This window comes from Phragmites australis, chromosome 21, assembly GCF_958298935.1.
Source record: "Phragmites australis chromosome 21, lpPhrAust1.1, whole genome shotgun sequence".
Classification (NCBI taxonomy): domain Eukaryota; kingdom Viridiplantae; phylum Streptophyta; class Magnoliopsida; order Poales; family Poaceae; genus Phragmites; species Phragmites australis.
The window spans coordinates 7,754,014-7,776,596 of record NC_084941.1 but is presented as its reverse complement, the minus strand read 5'-3'; the positions used below and the strand labels follow the sequence as shown (position 1 = coordinate 7,776,596).

General features: G+C 41.2%; 1 protein-coding gene, 1 non-coding gene and 2 pseudogenes across 4 annotated transcripts; 3 read left to right on the top strand and 1 right to left on the bottom strand.

Annotated features, from left to right (window-relative positions):
* Positions 1 to 632: 632 nt before the first annotated feature.
* On the top strand, positions 633 to 2,252 carry LOC133903127 (probable GDP-L-fucose synthase 1; annotated as a pseudogene).
* Positions 2,253 to 3,047: 795 nt separating this feature from the next.
* Positions 3,048 to 3,120, top strand: TRNAE-CUC (transfer RNA glutamic acid (anticodon CUC)). The gene has a single exon. It is a non-coding gene; the product is annotated as a tRNA-Glu (tRNA).
* A 10,438-nt stretch (positions 3,121 to 13,558) lies between these two features.
* Positions 13,559 to 18,545, bottom strand: LOC133903474 (bifunctional riboflavin kinase/FMN phosphatase-like). Of its 3 annotated transcripts, none has more exons than XM_062344868.1 (11): positions 18,349 to 18,545; positions 17,267 to 17,398; positions 16,971 to 17,157; positions 16,633 to 16,763; positions 16,463 to 16,532; positions 16,296 to 16,361; positions 15,409 to 15,563; positions 15,224 to 15,319; positions 14,239 to 14,390; positions 14,086 to 14,169; positions 13,559 to 13,961 (listed from the first exon to the last, which is right to left on the bottom strand). In XM_062344868.1, exons 2-11 carry the CDS (start codon positions 17,340 to 17,342, stop codon positions 13,758 to 13,760), a joined length of 1,221 nt encoding a protein of 406 aa, XP_062200852.1. In that variant the 5' UTR covers positions 17,343 to 17,398; positions 18,349 to 18,545; the 3' UTR covers positions 13,559 to 13,757. The 3 variants fall into 3 exon arrangements, with proteins under 3 accessions (XP_062200852.1, XP_062200853.1, XP_062200854.1); XM_062344869.1 differs by having other exon boundaries at positions 18,229 to 18,359; XM_062344870.1 differs by lacking the exon at positions 16,296 to 16,361.
* Positions 18,546 to 18,600: 55 nt separating this feature from the next.
* Positions 18,601 to 19,827, top strand: LOC133903126 (cold-responsive protein kinase 1-like; annotated as a pseudogene).
* The last annotated feature ends 2,756 nt before the right edge of the window (positions 19,828 to 22,583 follow it).

Sequence of the window (22,583 nt, the reverse complement as noted above, 5' to 3'; positions counted from 1 at the left end):
TTAAAGTTCCTGCTCAGCAAGATAATATAGCCAGCCAACTGACAGCAAGGTTGTACTCGATCAATATCTAGCCTTTTGCTTAACAAGCAACACTGCAACACCGAGAACTCCCGTTGCAGGACAGCAATACATCGCGGACTAATGTAAGATGCAAAACAAATTACTTTTGTCTTACGATGTTTAGCATCTCCCAGGGTGCAAACTCGGTAGTTTGCAGCACACTAGCATGCACATGTTCCACACACATAAAATCAATAATATTGTAACACGGGCCAAAAAAATTCACTGAAAAAATTGAAAAACAAAAAAAATGAGGATGTACCTTAATAGATAGAAAGAAATAATAGTGTATTAATATTTTTTAATACTGATAACACCTATTAATTATAGGTTTCTAAATTGATTGGAAGTTTTCAAATAATTGATAAAGGATGAAATGGTGGACCAACTTTGATTGTGAACTATTTGATTGTGTAAGATGTACTATGGTTCGAATCTATTATAACTCGTCTATTTTATAGGAGTATAGATGATTAAATTGAGAGAAAAAGAGCTCGCTGGCCTTACAATTAGGAGCTGACATTGGTTATGGCCTAGGAAATTTATTTTCAAAAAGAAAATTAATAGTAATAATGCTAACAGAGATACTGATCCCTACCTACACGCAGCTTGAAGGAAGATCAAGCTTCTACCGCTCCTCCTGGATAATCTCCGGCTCCACCGCCGTCAAGGCGCCAGCTGCCATGGCTCGCCTCCACGCATGAGCCCACTCATCGCATGACCTCGTTGACCCTCAGATCAAGCAGGCTGAGCAAGCCCTCAAGGGCTAGTTATGGTGTGTTTGGATCTTTCCTCCAGCTTGCGTTGCCAGGCTAGTTCTACCTAGCTCGTATGGGCACTCCGTAAGCTCCTCTTCCTCGGCTCCTCCCGCATCTACCCCAAGTTCGTGCCGCAGCCCATCACGGAGTCCGCCCTCCACTCCGGCCGGCTCGAGCCCACCAACGAGTGGTACCGGTACGCCGTCTCCAAGATCGTCGGCATCAAGATGTGTCAGGCCTACCGCATCCTTGGCGCCGTCTCCGCCATGCCCACCAACCTGTACGGCCCGCACGATAACTTCCACCCGGAGAACTCGCACGTCCTGCCCGCCCTCATCCGTCGGTTCCATGAGGCCAAGGCGTGCAACGCCCTTGAGGTCGTCGTCTGGGATCCGGCTCGCCGCTGCGCGAGTTCTTCCTGCACGTGGATGACCTCGCCGATGCAGTCATCTTCTTGATGGATCAGTACTTGGAAATGGAGCATGTCAATGTGGGGAGTGGGAGCGAGGTGACCATCAAGGAGCTCGTGGAGGTGGTGGAGTTCCAGGGTAAACTCGTGTGGGACTCCACCAATCCGGACGGCACGCCGAGGAAGCTCATGGATAGCACCAAGATACAGGGGATGGGGTGGAAGCCCAAGATCACCCTCAAGGAGGGCCTCGTCGAAACCTACAAATGGTATGTCGAGAATGTTGTATCTGACAAGTAGTAGTGCAGCGCCGATGGTGGTGTATTGTTCATTTGTTCTCCGCTGCTACTTCCACAAGTTGGTATCATGATTCGTAGTGTTTCTATTGTTCTTGGTTACCATAGCACGCAATCATCAGTTATATGCTCGGCCACATAGAAGTGTTTGTAATGTGTCGGCTGAATAATCTGTGGGTCAAAATAGTATCCTGCAAGAAGCATAATTGATCTTGAACAATTTTTTGTTGATTAGAAAAAGTTTAGCACGCTGAACTGATGGTTGTTGATTGGCCTAGAAACAACTGCTAGCTGATTGAGTCAGTTCTGTTTGATTTGTGAAATATCAGGATGAATTCAGAATAATTTTAATGTGGCGTGTCATTTAGTCTACTGAAAATTTTGATCAAAGAAGATATGGCCTATAACTGAATTTAATGCCATGAATTGGAACATGACCTGTGCCAAGAGTCAGCTTAGTTCTTTCAAGGCCATGCGATACAAAGATTAAGTTCAGTATGTCATTCAAGCGTAGTTTGCTTAGAAATGGAGTTTTGCTCATGTGTGGGTAGACATTCTATTAGCACTATTTTTGTGTCTATCTATATCAATTCGGAAGTAACCTCCGCTACTGAAAATGGTGAAATGTTAACCTTCGGTTGGAGTAACTAGAAAAGTTCAAAGAAACAATTTTTTTTTGTTGAAGCTTTGAGTGGTCAGTGCACTTGGTAATGTGATATCATATAGAAGCCTATTCCCTTCCTATATGTTCATCATATTGAAAATTAACTGACCTCAACTAGTATTTACTGAAAAAATGACAGCGGTGGACCTTTTGTATGGTCAAGGAAAGCACAACATATCATCTGAACTGGAATCTCTTTCATTTGCTCACTAGTTTTAAGCCTGCGGTATGCTCATGGTAGGAAACAGTTTGACTGTTTCTGAGATTATTATTTGGCTTAAGTTAAGCAAACAGCAAGACTGGCATAAACTTGAGCAAACTGGATGCATGATATGCACAATGTATTATAGAAACCTTCAGCTTAAAATGTTCTTTTGATTGAGATATTGATATGCGTTATGACTCGGATTTCAAATTGATGGTGAAAGGCAAAATAGCCCCATGTCGTCTGTAGGTTGTAGCATAGGGTGTATAATTATTCAGTAAAACGATGAGAGGCAGTTTGTTCTAGCTGGTCGAGGCTCGTATTTCTGTGTGGTAACCCACAGTGTTTGAAGAACAATCTATTGTATGTTGACTTGGGAAAGATACTACTGGAACACTGATGCAAACTGGAGATGTAATGTTGAGGAAGCGAAGGCTGTTGTTATCTTTGCATCAGGAATCACTTCCATCATGTCTGGCAGGTCGTCTCTCGTGACTGCACCAGAAACTAAGAAACTAAGCTTGAAGGGTGCCGAGCTCCAGCCATGGATTGCGATTTTGTTTCCATTTCTACTACTTTGCATGCTACGCGTGCAGCGGCGCAACAGCTCAATACGAATTCATCTTATCGTACTAATTTTTCAGATGGAACAACTTCCGTTGTAGTCTAGTTGGTTAGGATACTCGGCTCTCACCCGAGAGACCCGGGTTCGAGTCCCGGCAACGGAATTTTTTTTGCTTCTCCTTTCATTTTCTAGTGCTGCTTTTCTCCACATGCCTACTTACACTGAAAGCGGGTGCATCGCAACCGTCCAGCCCATTTGAAAAGAAGAAAACGATGCCTTCCTTCCCTCCATTTCTTCTTTCGCTCCTCAGCTCAAAAGGCACGGCCACCCACAGGCCACAGCTCTTGATCCGATCCCCTTCCACACCTGCGTGGATGCAGAACTGCGGCTGCTGCAAGGCTATAAACCTCAGCTCCTGCCACGGCTTCCTCTGCAAGTGTAGGAACGAGCAATGTCACGTCGAGCGTGCCGCTGAGTCGGGGGGCGGCGGTGGAGGAGCGGCTCACGTGGCAGCGGTGCCTCCTCAGGGAGCTTCCTAATGTCGATGCCGCTTGTCTGCGCTGCTTCATCCGCAACGGCTATCTCGCACCATGCTTCGATGCGGCTAAGGACGCCGACAACGGCCACGCCGAGGAGTGCCCCATTCGGTGGCGAAGCCATCACAAAATTTGGGGGCCCCTCCCCCCCCACCCCAAATTTAGTTGGAGGCACTGACATTTGACAGTTTTTCATGTCTTCAAACCGTTTTATGATTTTGTCATTACTAATGCTTCTAAATATTTCCTTCTCAATGTAGCATATTATCAAGTCATTGAGTCATTCATCACCTATTTTGTTGCGCAAATCTTTCTTGATAATTGGCATTGTTGAAAAGATCCTCTCAATTGATGTTGTTGCCACACGAATGATCAAGTTAGCTCAATAAGACGATAAATTAGTGGAAAAATACTATTCTTTCCGGTCTCAACCATCTTTTCAGCAACCTTTCCAAGATTATAGCATCCACGAAATTCTTCACTTTTCCTAATGTTCAGAATGAAGTTTTGAAGTTATTATCTTATCAGTAAACAATCAACTATTGTGAAATCTTCAACATAGATCTTAGCGAGTCTCACAAGCTTATCCATATAAAAATTAGAGAATGAGTACCTTGGATATAGAGAAGTCATACATACGAATAACTCTGAATTGACTTCATTGAACCAATGATTCATTTCTAACATATTGTCATCGATGGCAGCGATATAAATCTCAACATTGTAGAAATGCATATTTGTTACCTTTTGCTTTCGACGTGAAGACACCCCTCTAGCTTGTACTTTCTTGTTCATTTTTGGTACTTTAATCTCATTTGCATCACAAATGGACTTTACTCTCCTGAATAATGAATCACATCCATTGTCCCTCATATCATGAAGACAATATTTGACATCTATGATCAAACTCATTGCCTCAACAATATATTGATCCTTCCTTTGCAAAGCATGTAATAAATCACTTGTAATGCTCAACAAGTCTATCATCAAATGCATGATGCATATAAAATCAAATGTTTCCGTTTTACCAATCAAACCAAATGCCCCATCAATACATGTTGATTCAACAGAATATGTACATACAATCTCAAGCACCTCAATGATTTCCTCCCACATTTGATATATACGAAGCAATGTTTTAAGATGTGAGCCCTATCTAATATCTATTGGCCTAGTTAGGCTACTTTTCTAGTTCAATCCTCTTCCAATGCTTATCTCATGTTTCTCAATATTTTCTAACATGGCATCTTGATGCTTTGCAAGCAACATATCATTTCTCATACATGATGCACTCAGTGTTTACTATTAAAGGAACAATAGTTAAAGAAGTCTGTAATTGTTGGACTAGAAGTAGCAACACTAACTGTAATTGATGGGCAAAACAATACACATAGAAAGAATAAGGATTTTCATTCTGAAACAGTTTCTGCACACCATTACATTAACGTATCATATTTGATGCTCCATCATAACCCCGCCCACGAAGCCTAGAGATGTTTAACTTATGACTAGAAAACATACCGACCAAAGCTTCTTCCAATGCAATAGCTGTACACTTTGTGACATGTTAAATTCCAAGAAACCACTCCATAACCTTTTCTTGATAATTGATGAACCTGTATACCACAATTAAATCTAAGTTAATACTACACAAGATCTTAAATTATAGAAGCACAATACAAATTACAATATACCGACTACTAACCTCAAAATCACAACCATTTGCTCTTTTATTGAAACATCTCGAGACTTATCAAAAACACCAAGAAGTTTCTATCTCCAATCTCATCCATAATCACTTTCATGACTTCTTCTGCACAAGTTTTTGTAAGATCTTTCTGAATAGTATGAGATATCATTTGATATCATGTAGAACCTTTCTCATATGCATTCTTCACCTTATTTTTCTTTCTTTATACCAATCAACCATCTCTCTAAATTTGCCCTTGTTTAGAGAAGTAGATGACTCATCATGCCCATGGAAGGGATCACCTTGCTCAATAAGAAATCTTGCAACATCTAAAAAAACAATCAAGCGAATCTTGTATAGAATTTGCTCTTCCTTACTGTAATTAGCAAGTTTTTTAGAGATACTTGCATTTTGATTCATAAAGTCATCACACTTCATCCTTGCAATATTGTGAGCATGTGAAGCAGCATGTTTCCCAAATTTTTCCAAACCTTTCTTCCAATTCTCATAGTGAGTCTTTACAACGACATCACTTCCAAAATTTTTAGGCGTTCCCGGCTCAAAGAAAACATAACAATAAAAGAAAAATGACGCATCCTTCAAAACAATATACTCCAATCAATCATATTTCTCAAACCAATCATGTTGGAAGGATCTCCAGTCACCCTGTTGCCATTTACGAGAAAATGTTTGGCCCCTTGGTTGAGTTGGACCTTGCAAAACATATGTCAGCTTTACTTGATCTCTAATTTCAAATGGATATTGATCAATTAGTTTGCGATCCCCGAAATCCCTGATGATATCCGAGAATCTAAATTCCACCCTAGCCTTCTTTGGTTTATTTGCGCTCTCACCAGTGTTTTGAGTGCTACTAGTATTGCTACTATTTGAAAAATACGTGAGCAATGTCCTTTTATTCATGTTGATTTACTCTAGCTGCAGGAGAAATGGACATATTTATTTTGTTAGAACAAGATCACAAGAAGTCAAGAATTGAAGTATTGAACAAGACCAACAAAACAAAAATGCCGCAATATATATATATATATATATATATATATATATATATATATATATATATATATATATATATATATATATATATATATATATATATAATCCTGAATTGAAGAACCTTACAGCCTCTGAATTGAAGTGCTGATTACTGAACAATAACAAGTGAACAACAAAACAAAAATGACATAGAACAAGTTGTGGCACCATCGATGTTGGTCGTAAAGAAGTCATCGGAGTTGGCCGTGGCGAAGCTTCGCCGAAGTGAGAGAAGAACCTGCTCAATGGCGGCGTGGATCAGGCCTATATCCGATGCTGGAAGAGCTCGGTAACATCTAGATCCGACATTGGAAGAGCTCGGTGGCACCTGGTGGAGCTCAACAGCGACAGCCTGGAGGAGCTTGGTGGCTTGGATCTGGTGGTGGTAGAGCTTGGTGGCGTCTAGATCCGATGTTGAAGGAGCTCAATGATGCTTGGTGGAGCTCAATGACAGCGATGGTGGTGGCCTGTATCCGGTGCTAGAATAGCTTGGCAGTGGCCTAGAGGAGCTCGACAGTCTGGATCAAGCATTCACGGGAGAGAGAGGCTAGCCGACGGAGGAAAGATAGTGAGGGAAGGGAGGAGGAAGGAGCCGATGGCAATTTGGTCCCAAATTGTTCATAATGGCATATATCTAAGAATGTGAACTTTGCAATGTCATGTTTCCAAATTCGCAATTTATAATAGCATATCTCAAAACCAAAATATTTATAATGACATATATCGGATCTCCCCTTATTTTTGGTGCACGGAAAAAAAAGAATAAGAGAAGAAGAAGTGCAGGAAAAAGAGAGAGCCCCTACTTAGTGTCCCTGATCCGCCATTAGCTAGGACAACACTTTAGTCTTTTTTCCTCTCACAAGTGCACGAGCTCACCCTTGGTGGCCCCAACCTCAGTGCCAATCTTGCATCCGATGGCCTCAAGCTGCACATGGACGCAGACAACAAGGGCGGTGGGGGCACCCTGGTGTCATGACCAAGAGAAGATGGATGTCCAGGATATGAAGATACTGATTCGCTTGAGGATTGACAGCTGCTACCAACTCCCGATGTTTACCTGTTAACCATGTCGTTAATTCAGTCACCACATGCTTAGTGGACGAACAATAGTTAAAAACTTGTGTTTTCAACTCATTTACTTTCTATTTAATTAGAACCAATGATGTAATTAGTGATGGATATATTCTGGTGAGCTGAGGGAGAAAGGACCATTCTATTTTGGCTGTCTTGTACTAGAACCTAAAGTTTTTGGATGAACAGTGAAATATCTCCCTCTGCACCATCCGTTTCCTCTGAATTCTTGTTGTTCTCCTGATTTAGTCCGCATTCACTTCGATTTATGATAATTGGTATCAGAGCTTTGTGTTCCTTGGATCTCTAGTGAAGGAATTGAATCTAGCACCAGGTTGCGCAACACATTTGTGTGTAAAATCCCCATGGTTGGAGTCGATTTTGATCGGTGGCATCGACGACGAGGTGGATTCATGTGAGGGTTGCTTAGCTAGTCCTTGCATAAAATCTTGGAGCCGAATTCCACCTCAGGTGGCGATAGATCTCTCGGTGCGGACCGATTGGGGAGGAGTCACATCTGAACCGATTTGCACTAATTTGGAGGAAGGATGACGAGGAATACACGGCCGCGGCACCGATGAAGTCCACCGCCATTGCTATGGTGTCCTCAACGACAGCTGCGCCAACTCATGAAGATTTGGTGGGTTTGAACAGTTCTAACCTAGGATTTGCATAGACCATTCAAGACGACGTTCTGGATCTGAAGTCAAGGGTGTGAAACATCGAGCTTCATCTATCTCACATGCAGGATCAGTTACATTCAATCCAATCCTCTCTATTAGAATTAGTCAAGGGTGCTAAGGTAGCTGTGGATACGAGTCTAGAGTAGGCAATTGAGGGGAACACTATTAGTGATATGATTGAGGATGCTGAGAAGGAGGTGTCCAAGGTCATGAGGGGAGAGAAACAAGAGAAGCTACTATATGAAGGTAATATTGATGTATTTGAACATGTTGCTCAGCATCCCCACTCTTCATATGGATTTGTCTATACTGATGCTCCTAGCAAACACAATAGTAATAATCATGAAGTGGAAATTATCTATGTAGGATCAAGAATGATGACTAGAAGGGGTGAATAGACATCTCAACAAATTTCTTGCAAAATCGATAGACTTCTCCTATTCAAACACTTAACGCTCCTCTACAAGAGAATCACAACCGAACGCAACACAAATACGCAGCGAAAAAACTACACCTACCCAGAAATTTCAAAAACTCCGGAGAAAGATCAAAAACCAAACTAGAAAATTCAACAAAAATGGTTCTCATGGTTAGAATCAAACACTAGATTCCATAGCAAACCAATCTATGACTCATTCATATAAAGGTAAAATCTTGAGAAAAAAATCACTCAAGGAACAAGAGATTAACACCAGGTGAAGACGATCTCCGAAATGATAGTTTAAAAGCAAGGAAATTCAAGACCCTGTCACATATGCATGTATTTGTGAATTTTATACCTTTAGCATCAAGAAGTACAACCTCTCAAGGTGTTAAAATTTCAGCTAAAAAGAAAAACAAAAATCAATATGGAAGAAAAAACTTGCACATAAGGCAAGGGAACTAAGAGAGGGAACTATAACGAGGAAAATACAAACATATGAAACAAAATAAACTTCATTACTCAAAGGAGTCAGCCCTATTTTAGATGGATTATAAAGATTTTTCTCTCAAAACTTTCACCTATTACATAAACTTTCCTCTAAAACCCTAACACAATGCTCTCATATGGGTGGCACAAGGGGCTCAAATGTCGTTCATCATCTCCCATAGTCCTATCCATCTATTTATAGACCTAGAAAACTTGATCACCAAATTTCTTAGTTTTTCCCTAAAATACCCCTCTTATAGTACACTTGTACATACCATTAAGAACATTTTGGTCCATTTTCTTCTCCATTCATAGGACGATCATGTAGCATTTATGACTTAGCTTCGTCTCGACATAAGCTTTGTGATGATGCTACATACTCCTCCAGTGCACTACGGTTTTTGAGGCCAAACCGCGGAACCCTAGCATGCTTCTCAAAGCGTGACTAGCCACCATTTGCTTCCACCTGAAGCAAGCGCTCCGATGATGACGCGTGTCCTTCGTCTTGCAATCTTGACCATCGACAAGTCTCTCCCGCTCTCGATCCCTCGGGTCGCCATGTCACTTGCACCGCCATCCCCTTCGCTTGACTTTGTTAACATGCCGTCTTTATCATCCATTTCATACTTTGCTTGACCTTCATGTGTACAGATAGAATCACATTTGACTCTATCCGGCCCTCCTTGATCTTCTGGCACCAAGCATCCGCTTAGCCCCAATCACCCGCCATCGATCGGCAAGTTACATCCGTCACCTGCACACCTTAAAATAAGCAAATACATTTCTCCACACTCTAAAAGATCTCTAGTTTAGCATAAAATCAAAAACTTCAACTTAGAGCACATCCTACTAAAAACGTGAAACACCGAATTTTCTGGTGTGTTCTGCTCCTAAACACCAGACCATCCAGTGAGTATAACACTATCTGTTCCAGGAAATTTTTGCTCTCTATAAGAAAAGATCCAATAAAAACTTCCGGTGATCTCATGTCCATCATCGGATAATCCGGTGTATGCCAATCCACCGAACCACCCTTTTGCAATCTCTCTGTAACAAAAGGTCCGGAGCATTCTCCAGTGTTCACAATCTCAGCACCGAACTATCCGGCATACATAATCAAACTTGAAGCCAAAAGTCTCCTCTGCAGAAAATACTCCAACGCTCTCAAAGTACATCATCGGACCATCTGGTGTTTGCTTTCATTTCTGCTTCAGCACTGAAAATACTCTTGTGCTACCCTCCGGTGAGTCACCATACTCACTGGACCTTTCGGTGCATTGATCTCCAATTTCACCCAAAAAATTGCTCTGCAAAAAATAATCCAACGAGTATACACTACCCACAACAGAACTTTCGGTGAACACCAGAACATCCGATGTTCACACCGAAACTTCAGGTGTGTGTAATTTTTCTGCGTACAAAGAAATGTTCGTCAATTCCAAACATTGTCAACTCGAGTTATACATGAACAAGAACAAGCATCCACAAACACATGCTAACCAAGTTCAAGACATATCAACTATTATCAATGTCTCATCATATGTTAACTAAGGCACTTCTCCACTTGATTTCTCAAACTCCTCTTTGATGAGTGCATTAACAACCCTTAAAAAATAAAGATTTATGATAGAAGAAGTGAAATATATCTAAGTGACAAAGACTCGAAAAAGAGTAAACACTAATCACTTGGCATAAGACAGATTAAAAAACAACAAAAATAGTCAAAGATAAGCCAAAATCTCACAAGAGTAAGAAACGCTCAAAAACTAAAAAAAAAAAAACCAAATACTCCCCCTTAATGAATGCATATTTTTATTTTTCTTTGAGATTTGTTGCAAAATTTTTCATTTCTTCTTTGTAGCATATTCTTTTTTTTATGCATATGCTCTCCTCCTTTGGCAATGCATGAATATGCAATCCTAGTGAGCTTTTACAAGTATACCACAAAGCATTTGCATGTACTAGAAATATAAAAAAAAGCTCCAAAAAAGAGAGAATGTAGCTTATAATTGCACAGAAGATCAAAAAGAGACAGGGACACAAGAATATAAAGCTTGACAAGCTAAACCTAAAGAGTTAGTTAGCGCATTTAATTTTACATAACCGAATCATGTGAAAGATGATCACCACATAAACATCCACTCGTCGAGGCAATACAAACATTAAGAACTAGCCAACTTCAATATCAAACTAGACAAACAAACATTTATGACAATAAGCTTTACAAACGCTCACATATGAAATAAGACTTAGTTAGATTAAGTGGTTAAAACAAAATTGATCATTTAGCCATATTTCTTACATTATTATCCTCAAGTTGACTCTTATCCTAGCAAAGGGACACACAATTGGGTACGACAAACACCTTGAAGCTTCAAAACAACCATATTAGATCCCATCCAAAACCACTTCCAGCCATCACTGCGATAATCTTTCTTCAAATCTTGTTCCTTCTATTTGACTTGATTAAGAGAAAATGATTTACCAAACTTTGTATTCAGCCGACAAACAATATTCTATGTCTCCTTACTCTAAGCATTATGTGTATGAAACCCGGCACATCATGATCTTTTAGAAGCTCAATAAGGAACAGCTTCATCTGATGACTCCATCTAGCTCTCTTTGTGATCCTTAAATTTGCTGCATTTAATAAATATTTTATAGTTTCAGTTTCGCTGAATATGCAACTATATTTTTTGATATAATGTATGGGTGTAACTGAAAGTAGAAGCATTACCCATTTGTTGACTAGGCTCTGTAGTCCCATGCTCATCATCAACATCGACAAGCCCTTGTGATTGAGAGTGATAACCCTGTCGATTGGACAAACTGCGTTGATCAGTGACATTCATCTGAGCAGAACCTATGTGCAATATAACTTCCCTTAGAAAAACCATACAATCTGCATCAATATGCATCAGGGAGGAACTGAGTATATCTAACTATCAGTAGAAATCTAGTGTGAAAAACTGATAAATTCATTCTATAGCCACTGCTCCCTCCAACACCATCTTACGCAAATGCATTCCCAACAGTTGAAATTAACAAAAGAAAGCTTTCAATAAAAAAGGCAAGCTCCCCCCACATCCACAACCACATGTGCTAGTTATGTTGAAGGCAAACTCCCTACTCAGCCTATCTGAAGAGCAAAATATTTGTTCTCCGAGCAACACCTCCATTGTCATTGAGATTGGACAAAGGGGCTGCCTGAATCATTGCTCGTTGCATCTCTCTTCTCCTTCGAGATAGAGATCGATTTTATACCGAAGGGGCCAATAAAGCCACAACAAAGTAGAACAAAAAAAAAAATTGCAACAGATGGAATCAAGAGAAAAAGAAAAACATGAAGACATGAGCAGTATCTTCTCTCGCCTACCCTGCAGTTCAACATGATTTTTTGACTGCATGATTGTATATGTAACTGAATGGCTTCAATCTTTTGGGGCGGCATCAGAATAGGAAACCAAACAGGCTAAAGGAAACACTTTGGATTGAAGAAACAAAAAATGAATGCACTAAGGCAAAAGGAGGCTGTAACTTGATCAGCACCATGGACGGTAGCCTGGTGGATCATGTTGCATGCAAGATGCAGGCTCAGGTGCGGCCAACCATGATCAGTCATGCGTGTGTGATTGTCTTCGTTGCTAGCTAGCTGGGCAGGCACAAGCAGGTAGCATCTGGTGGTGGTGTTTGGATCTGCTGGGGACGCCATGTTGCGAGGATGTATGTGCCCAATAGAAGGAAGATATTCCCAAATCAGAGCAAAAAGTGGGGATATAAGGGGAAGTTAGATCTTCCAATAGAAGGCAGATCTTCCCAAATGAAAGCAAAAGAAGTTATCGATTCTCAGGGCGGAAAGCAAAATACCAACCGAAGGCAAATCTTCTCAAACAAAAGCAAAATAGATGAAGCCTGCAAGTCATAGAGGTCGCGTGTGTAGTTGCCGGGGAAGGCCTCGTGTGGCCGGCGATGGGGAGGGAAGCCACCTGTGGTCGGAGAAGGGAGGCCCTCACTGCTCTCGTTCCTATTCTGGCGAAGGCCTCAATGCTCTTTGTTAGAATGAGGTGCCAATTCTTTCCTAAATGCGATGCGAGAGCGATTTATTTGGCGCCAGGAAACTTTCCAAAGGTCTGTCCTCTTGCTTACTTTCCTGTGAAATTAAGCTATAGGAATACAATCCTATGGAATTTTTCCTTTCCTTTCATGTGAACAAAGGGGTCTATAGGAAACGATCCTTAGGAATCTAAGTCCTCCAAAAATCCATTGTGAATCCTCCATTCCATAGGGAGCCTAAAACAGATATCAAATAGATCTTTGTTCATGGAGGTTGATATAGGTATGTAACTAAATGCATCATTTTTAATTAGTTCTCGAGGTAACACTTTGCACCAAATGCCCTTACCGAATGCTTCCTGGTAACGCAAAATGTTTTTTTAGAGGAATATAGACATGCAACAATACGGGAAATACATCAGAAAGTAAAGTGTTAAGTTCATTGTTTTGCGTGTGAAACCAAAATGACAAATGAACGAGACTTGTGTGCGACCTACTTCTTTCACATTTATCATCATATAAAACAATTAAGTGATGTGTCTTCTCACAGTAGAATATTGCAATTCAGTAATTAAGGGCATTTTTAATCAGTTCTCACTTCTCAGTAACCAACAAACACCCCTCCTTTTTCTTTTTCTCTTGAAGGACATCAACACCCCTCTTTGAGGAGCAGCCATGTAGTGCAACTACCCCTGCTTCCAAAAAAATGGAAAGAATTGAGTATAAGTTCAAGAAGAATCCAATCGTTTCTGCATCAACAACAATGTACCTCTCTCTATCACAAACAGAACAATATGTCACAACTTATTTAGAACCCTCCCACAGGAGCTTCTCACTTGGAATTAGCTCAGCCTGGCTCCCATCAGCAGACTTTCCCTGCTGCAAGGGGTTTCCCAAATATGGTGAGTCTTTGTATTTGGCATACATTGGTAAGTCTAGGGCCTTCTCTGCTATTCTCCCATCCTCGTGAATCCTCTCTATCAGGCTCTCAAGTGAAGGAAAGCTGGCCTAAGGTTTTCAAAGTGATGTCATGAGTCAGGAACATGCACTCCAAATAATGACAGTTTTTGCTGGTATAAATATTGTTTGTCCGTATTCCCATAAAGAAAAATGTTGTTTGTCCCTCAATTACCTCTGGTCTTATGTAGCCAACAATGACAAGGCGCAGCTCCTCTCCATAGAAGTCCTCACCAAAATCATGAAGCAACCACGGTTCCTGCCATCATAGCTTTTAGAACAAAGTAATAGAACTGAACATGGACATGACCGTGTAAAGAACACTCACTACTGTCTTCTCAGTGTTGTCGAAATATGGGTTCCAGCCAATGCTCATAACCATCTTATATATACCTCGTGTTGAAAGTCCAGCCCAGCCAAAGTACACCCCTGATGTATGCTCTGACACTATGCCGGAAAAGTTTTCTGCAGGTAAGTTGGCTACAGTGCAAACACAAATCCATCAGTGCTCCAGATGAAAAAAAAAATAGTGTAGTAGTATCAAAGAAACAAAAATGACCTGGTATAGAATAATAGTATACTCAGCAAGATGAACCAGACAGAAATATCAAACCGGCAAACATATATGAGTAAAATTATCTAAGTAAAAAATCGAAAGCAAACTAAATAGAAAATAAAATGATGGTGCATTGCCCAACCTAGTACATGAGAGCTATAAATATAAATCCTCTTTAGTGAATATGATCATGGGCCGACTGAATCATAAGAAGGAAAAAAAGGATGAAAGAGCAGTGCAAATCTTAATAGAACTGAAAATAGGAGTACAGATTCTAGCCAAGGTGCAATGAATTTGTCAGTATTTCTGGAGTCACTTTGAACAATACAACACTGGTCATCTTTGTAAAGCTTGATTACTAACTAGGTGGATACATGAATATATAACATATAGGGATAGGTTTTAATATAATCAAGAGGCATGACAAAATAATGTCCATTTCAGATCGGCGCTTGCAAACCAGCATGAAACCGTTGATGTATCCTACGGTACCAGCAAGAATCCTACAGTTGTCTTGTTGTGTAGCAAATTTCCTAGTGAGGCAAAATGCTGAACTGATATCTAAAATGTAGATCTAGTTAGGAAACCATCTGGAATGGCTCATTCAGTGAACAAAATGAATAAGATAGCATCGCGAAAAGAATTATTCATATAAGTGATAGCCATGTGAAGTTACTTAATTGTTGTCTACGTTTAGGAGGTTTTAAACAGGTCTGGTAAAATTTATCTCTACTTGTATGTTTCACATCCACCATACCTGTTGGTATTCCTAGTACTTTAGAACCACGGCCAAATCCTTTGACCACAGGACCACCGACAAACCATGGTTCTATCGGTAAGGTACCCTCAATCCCTGAGCAGAAAAGTTATCAACAGATAATCTGAAATTCCATAATGTTCTGAATGAACAAAAGACAGGCAATCTCGAGAGTTTGAACATACAATCATTAAATGGTGGCAAACCCCATTTTTCGGGCCTTACGTCAAGAAGGGAATTGATCACCTCATCAGCAGAACTGAACTCAGCAGTCTTTTTGGGTACTGAAGGTACAGCTATGGCATGCATTCCTGCAGCTTTTCCAGCTGTAACACCTGGCCTAGCACAACCATTATTTACAATGTTCAAGGTAATGTCTTCCCTAAAGTACTGCATGCTACATCAAAAATTCTTTGAACAGTAAACTGAACAGTGATCAGAAAAATACAGATGGTATATGTGATGTCAGCCCAGAATAACTATACAAGTATATGGAACAAAAAAGAAACATCTACTTCACTACAAATTCTAGGTGTTATGCATGACTGCGTATACTACAGGATTGTACCACTGTACCCTGTTTATGATGTGGAAGAAAATTCATATCTAAAGTTATCTGTCGGATATGGAGCATATTTGTAAAACAAATAATATTTTTTGATTCATATAATAAAGCAAGGAACACATTTGTTACTAGTTGAAATCTCATAGGTTTCTACAGGCGCATCCACAATGCAGTTTTTGCCAGCCTTCCTGTTTTTTAGGAGGTGGGAGGAGGAGGGGCACATAATTTTTCTGTAAAGAGGGAGGGGTGAGGAGACTGTACCACCAGCACTAACTCAGTTTTTTTTATAGGAGTAAATATGATAACCTGTGAGATGTGTGATTGGAACTATGTTTTCATTTCGAACAGCTAGCTTTCAAAACATGAAATTCTGTTCCATCAAAATGTGTGTGTTGTTCTACTGGAAATAGATCTGTTGTGTAGATGATGGTATAGTAAATAGATAGCCAAGCCATACTAACAAGAGCATACCATATATAGCATAAAGTTATCGAATGCATAACTTACAAGGAATCCTCAATTACTAGGCAATTTGAAGGACATGTATTCATTCTTTTAGCAGCTTCCAAAAATCTTGAATATCATCATCACACCAGCAGATCAGAAGAAAATGAGATAAATTCAACAAATCTAGGGTATCATTAATGACGACATCATGTAGTACGGTGTCTTACGTATCTGAGGGTGGCTTCCCCTTCTCTACTTCATCGCTACCAACAATTGCAGAGAAAGACTCTTTCCATCCTATAGATCATAAGAATAAATTAACTAATAAATAACTCCGACACATAAACAGAACGAACATGCATATTCAGATTTTTCCAGAAGTAGGATAAAGAGATACCTTCATGGCAGGAAATTTTGGCTTCAATGTTAGATCTTGGTGAGTTTGAAGCCAAAGCAGTTGGCACCCCATTACTCCTTAAATGTTTTATCAGACGATTAGCTCCTGGAAGGGGTTTTATGTTGCACCACCTGCAATATGAAATGTAGTCTGTCATGGATATTCAGTAACTCAAAAAATGCATGGTGAGAGCTGGCAATATAACATAAAGTCAATGTATCTTATTAAGCAAATGCATCCATAAAGTCAAAAACATCCCAATTCCCCGTAAAATAGCACGCCGGTACAACTTTGCAAAATGAAATTATACAAGCATAAAGAAGTTCCAATGGCTTTACTGTTCACTGAACATTGGAGTAATCATTGAGACGATCTCTTCTGTAGAGTAAGGGAGTCCGTAGTCCTCTAAAACAACCGCTGCAGCTTCATAAGGTGTCTTTCCAACTAGCTTGTGTGCTTTCTTGCTATCCCATGTTTTCCCATTTTTGACAAGAAATGGTTTCACCACCCGACTTACAATGGAATCTGCCAAATAGTAAAACCAAGAGAAGCAAAGTTGATTCAGGAAAGTGAACTTAGCACACTCTATAAACCCCAAAATTTCTAAACTTATGTAGTCCAAGTTTTCAGTCACCTGTGTTTAAGAGGGTACCATCCAAATCAAGAATGACATGGGAAATGAGCCGAGTAATGGGATTGGGCGCTGCCATTCCAAGCGCAAAAGAGTTAAAATGCAGCAAGGGACAAGTTACTTGGGAGGCACAACCTGACAAATAACCAAACATATGTAGTAATGCCACTTTAAAGTTTAAACAGAAAAAGTGTTTGAAAATGGTAGGCATAATTTGCAGGTAATTACGCAGACATCGTCACTTCAGTGTTCAGTAAGGAAGCTTTTCACCCGGTCACATAGTTCATGTCAATACCTATCCGGCATAATAACTAATGGCATCGCACACCCGGTGGTGTGACAACAGTTCACTCTGTGTGACCAAGGTGAGCTCAAGACAGGAACCGGCAGCACAGGATGCCGCAAGAAAGCTCAATTTGGGAGAGAACAGTTTGGGTAGATATTCTAGCAACCATCAGAACAAGAAAAGGAAACATGGTAGCAGGGGCCCAAATATGTGCCTGTTCGGCTGTCTGGGGCCTCCAATTCAACCCCAGCTCCAGGCGTCCCACCGAGCAGCTACCGCCAAAGAGTGAAGTTCGCCACAATCATTTCTCTCTTCTTGCATACATAATTCCACAGGCACAAAAATTGCGTTCATCCACGTTCCTCTATTTTTTTAGAGTTAAAGGGCTCTAAACGGGTGTTCAATAGCTAGTAACTCGGTTCAGAATGAAAAAAAATGCTCTAATGTTTAGCATCACAATCCAAGCGCCACTCTGGAGAGCTAGCTCGTGTAATCAGATCAGCCCATGTCCTCCAGGTGATTAGCCTTCCGAAGACTCAATCCAGTATCCTAGCTGACAGTACGTTGCTCTACCCCCCCCCCCCCCCCCAACTAGCCGCAATTGCAACGAATCAAATAAATACAGGAAACTGAATTGGCAATTCTTCGTTCCTAGAGAGACTCAATCGCATCCAGGAACCTCAATTCGCACGAATGGTTGCTTGCCCTGCAGCGATGTCCCCGACCCCGAGCGCACTGAGGAGAGTACAGGACAGGACAGGACAGAGCGAAGCCACCGCAAGGGGGCGCGGAGGCTGACCTGAGTAGCAGTCGCTGGCTCCGATTCTGCCCGGTGGCGGTTTCTTGCCTGCTGGTTCGGGAGTTGGGTGCTGCTGGGCCTCCTCCTAGAGTGGGCGAGTGGGGGATAACGAGAGGGCCCCAATCCCTGATCTAGATCATACCGCGTGGCAACACGAATTTCGGAGAGGGTAGTAGGGCTGTCAAAGGAATCGAGCTCGAGCTCGAGCTCGGGCTCGACAGAAACTCATTTAAGATTAGATTGAACTCGCAGATGGAAGAGATGTTACGGTGTTTGAGCGAAACCTGTGGTATCTTCTCTTCTGTTTGAGGGAAACATGTGGTATCTCTCCTCTCGATTATAGGGCAGTTTAGGAATGTGATTTATCATAAATAGAGGTAGTTTAGTAATTGGTTCTCTGGTTAATTCATCTCACATGTCTTCTCCTGTTAGCACCGAACGAAACATATTTCAGTCTCCCCTCCCATTGAACAATAGCTTGTTTCGTGTGATTGCTTTGCCTGTGAAACTCTGCAGGAGGTGATGGCTCACCATTTCTAAACTGGAAAATCAGGCACCAGGTTATTATCGGTATTGCGCGAGGTCAGCAGTACCTCCACGAGGAGTCGAACCTGAGGATCGTTCATCGCGACATCAAGGCCAGCAACATCCTCCTGGACGACAAGTTCCAGCCCAAGATCAGTGACTTTGGCCTGGCCAGATTCTTCCCCGAGGACCAGACATACCTCAGTACTGCGTTTGCTGGCACACTGTAAGTCACCACAACTTATTTCACGTTTACATTTCACAACTGTACATGGCAATGCAGCAAAACAAATTTTGATTCATTTCAGGGGATACACTACACCTGAGTACGCCATCAGAGGGGAGCTCAGGGTGAAAGCCGATAGGTATAGCTTCGGCGTGCTCGTGCTCGAGATCATCAGCAGCAGAAAGAACACAGATGTCTCTCTCCCAAATGAAATGCAGTACCTTCCTGAACATGTACATCATATTCTGAATCCAATTCTAAGCTACAAGACCGATGTGAATTTTTGGCCTGATGAATCCTTCTTCCCTCTGAACTTTTCAGGCATGGAGGCTCTACAAGCATTCCAAGATCCTCGAGCTTGTCGATCCGGCGGTGCAGGCTGACAACTTCGATGAGAAGGAGGTCCAACAGGTGTGCCAGATCATGCTGTTGTGCGTGCAGCCGACCCGAACCTACGTCCGACGATGTCAGAGTTGGTGCTGACGCTGACAATGAAAAGCGATCAGTCCATCCTGGTGCCGATGAAGCTGGTGTTCCTGGACAGGAAGAGCCTCAAGGACAAGAACGTGATGTCGGACACGGCAGCGGAGGTGAGGTCGGCGTCGTACTGGCTCAACACGCCGTCGCCCATGGTCGACAGGCCGTACGACATGAGAAACAACACGGACAAAAACCGAAATAGGTGGATACCCATAGATGTGCTATTACTAAACTATCCCTATGTCTAATTAGATCTTGGTAACAAAATTACTAATCTACCATGTGACTTATTCTTCAACTTGGTATCTAACCTACGCTTTTTGGTACCGGCCCACAACTTAAAGTACTTTTCAATAGGTACCTCCACATTCTTAGCCCTTCAATTTGTCTAAATAGACGACTATCATGACTTCCAAGCACCGTAAAATTTCTCTACAAACAATACATATGAGAATGGATCTCATCTTTCTATATATTTGGCCTAAGTTTGCCTATGTAGGCTCACATTTGATCTTTTATTTATAGAAAAATCATCAGTATTTCATCTCCATCAACATATACTTTAGAGTCTTACCAGAGAATGTTAATTCTATAAGTTGGCTATATACAACTAGGAACTTGTTGATCTTTTTTTTTTCCAATCTAAATCACACGTCCCAAATGAACCCAGTCATATGAATGTTTGAAGTATCATGACTCGTAGGTTTATCTTGAGCTATGGTATGATCATAAGTTTATCAATTGTATCTTTTCATATCGTGTGCGGGCTGATCACCAGAGCCATGAGAACAACGCAGCGGTGGACTTACTATAATTCATAGGTATTTAGTTGAATACCCATTTTCAAGAAAATAAAGTGTATGTAAGATATATACATGTGTATAAACTTAGATGTGGCAGATTAAGTCTTGAGCCTACCTTAGCAGCCCAATCTCATCCAGCCCACAGTCCATGAGGCTGAACTCACCTTCGTGACCGCATCGGTCTAATCTCATCCAGACCTCCTGCCTCCATTGCTCGTCTCCTCCAGTCCAATGCTCCACTTGGACCACCTCCATAGCTTAGAGGACAACCAACACAACAACTAGGGTTTAGAGGCGGTCGGTGAGTGGCTACATCGCGGTGCATAGAGCCTTGCATGCGGCAGGACCAGGCGGGGTCGTAGGGACATGCGACACCGATGACAAGACCAGGTGGGGCAATGCGGGCTGTGGGCGAGCCGCACTGCTAGGGCTTACAGTAACAACATGCAGCACGTAGCAGGCAAGCAACCGATTAGGCCAGAGGTGAGATGATTTGATCCTCATTATCTAATCCCCAATTTCCATTGATATCTGCTAAATTGGTGAATGTCTGATTATCTAATTGATGTGTGTATTTTTGCAATGTAGATGATGGATGGGAAACTTTTTTGAAAGAAGTCACTTCTTTTTGTGTGAAGCATGTCATCAAAGTTGCTAGCATTGATGATTTCTACAGGCCCGTTGAAGGAGATTCTTTCCAAAGGCCCGGGATCCATTCATTAACATGATGAACCTTCTGCTGGTGGCTTATGACCGACCTCATGCTTTAAGTGCTTCTTTGTTTTCAATTAGGCAGTTTAAGCAAGAAAAGAGTTATCGATCATGGTCAATTTAAAAAGTGTTGTCTCCAGTTCAGCAATTAAGAAAGAAAAGAGTGAGACGTCATGATCCATTAGTTGTTTCCATTCTTGTTGAATTCTTAGGGATGGTGGCCTGAGATCTATGTGTTCGGTTTACATTTCTGTTTTTGTTTTTTGTTTTTGACTAAATGTTCATTTCATGCTTGGCAAAGCAGCCTGGAATTGATAGATTAATCTGTCCTTGTTTCCTGAAATAAGTCTACGGTTTAGCTTTAGCATACAACTTCTTGAATGGTGTTATCTGAATGTAGTCACTGTGGCTTGAATGATGTTTTGTGAGCGCAAAACTTGTATCTGCATTTGTCAGGTTGTCAAGCAACTATGCAACTTTACTTCCTAAACTTATGTATTCGGAGATTTCAGGTTGTCAAGCGACTAATGCAACTTTACTTCCTAAACTTATGTATCCGGAGATTTCAGGTTGTCAAGCGACTAATGCAACTTTACTTCCTAAACTTATGTATCCGGAGATGTAATATTTTGCATCCTTTGCTCATCGTATGCAACATACACCACATATATCTTGCTGAATCCTGCATTTTTTGACTCATTTCTGATGCTGAATCTTGCATTTTTGGTCGCCTGTACGCTGCTGGAACATACACTGCATAAAAGGTGCCGAAAACATGCACTTTTGGTCACATAAATTGTTGAATTGTGATTCGAATTTTTGTTGGGCAATACAAGGGATGTCTTCGGTCTATGTTTCATAACAGTCCATATTAGACTCGAGTTGTATGTATCTATCCTTATAAATAAATCTTGTAAGCTGTAAGGAGAGTCGAGAGGCTCATTGTAATTTTCTGTATTGTACATATCCCTGATATAGTGAAGATCGTTGATTGGCGCTCGTGATTTTTTTCGCAAAAATTTTTCATGTAAAAATCGTGTCTCGTGTTCGATCCTATCATATTTTATTCCTAACAAATGATAACAGAGCTGGATTGGATCTACACGAGATTACGAGAAAAAAAAAATCAGATTGGTTTCTTTGCACCGCCGCGGGATTCGTCATCGTCAGGATCGAATCGTCGATTTCATCTGTCGTTCTTCACCCGCCCGATTCATCGCGCTCTTGCAGGGACCCGCCGTCGCTGCACGCTTTAGCACCCATCCAAGCGCCCGCATCTCAGATCAGATCAAAGCAAAAATACGAATCAAGTCCCAAGGAGAATAAAGAAAAGAGATTCTCTGCTTCCAATTGGTTCTTTGCTTCTCGCACACCAGAAGTTGTACCAGGAGATTGGTTTTGGCTTCATTGCTAAGCGTACATGAAGCGTACCAGGACTTTTTCAGTTTATTGTTTGGTGCACACATGCTGTACCAGAAGTGCTGCATATT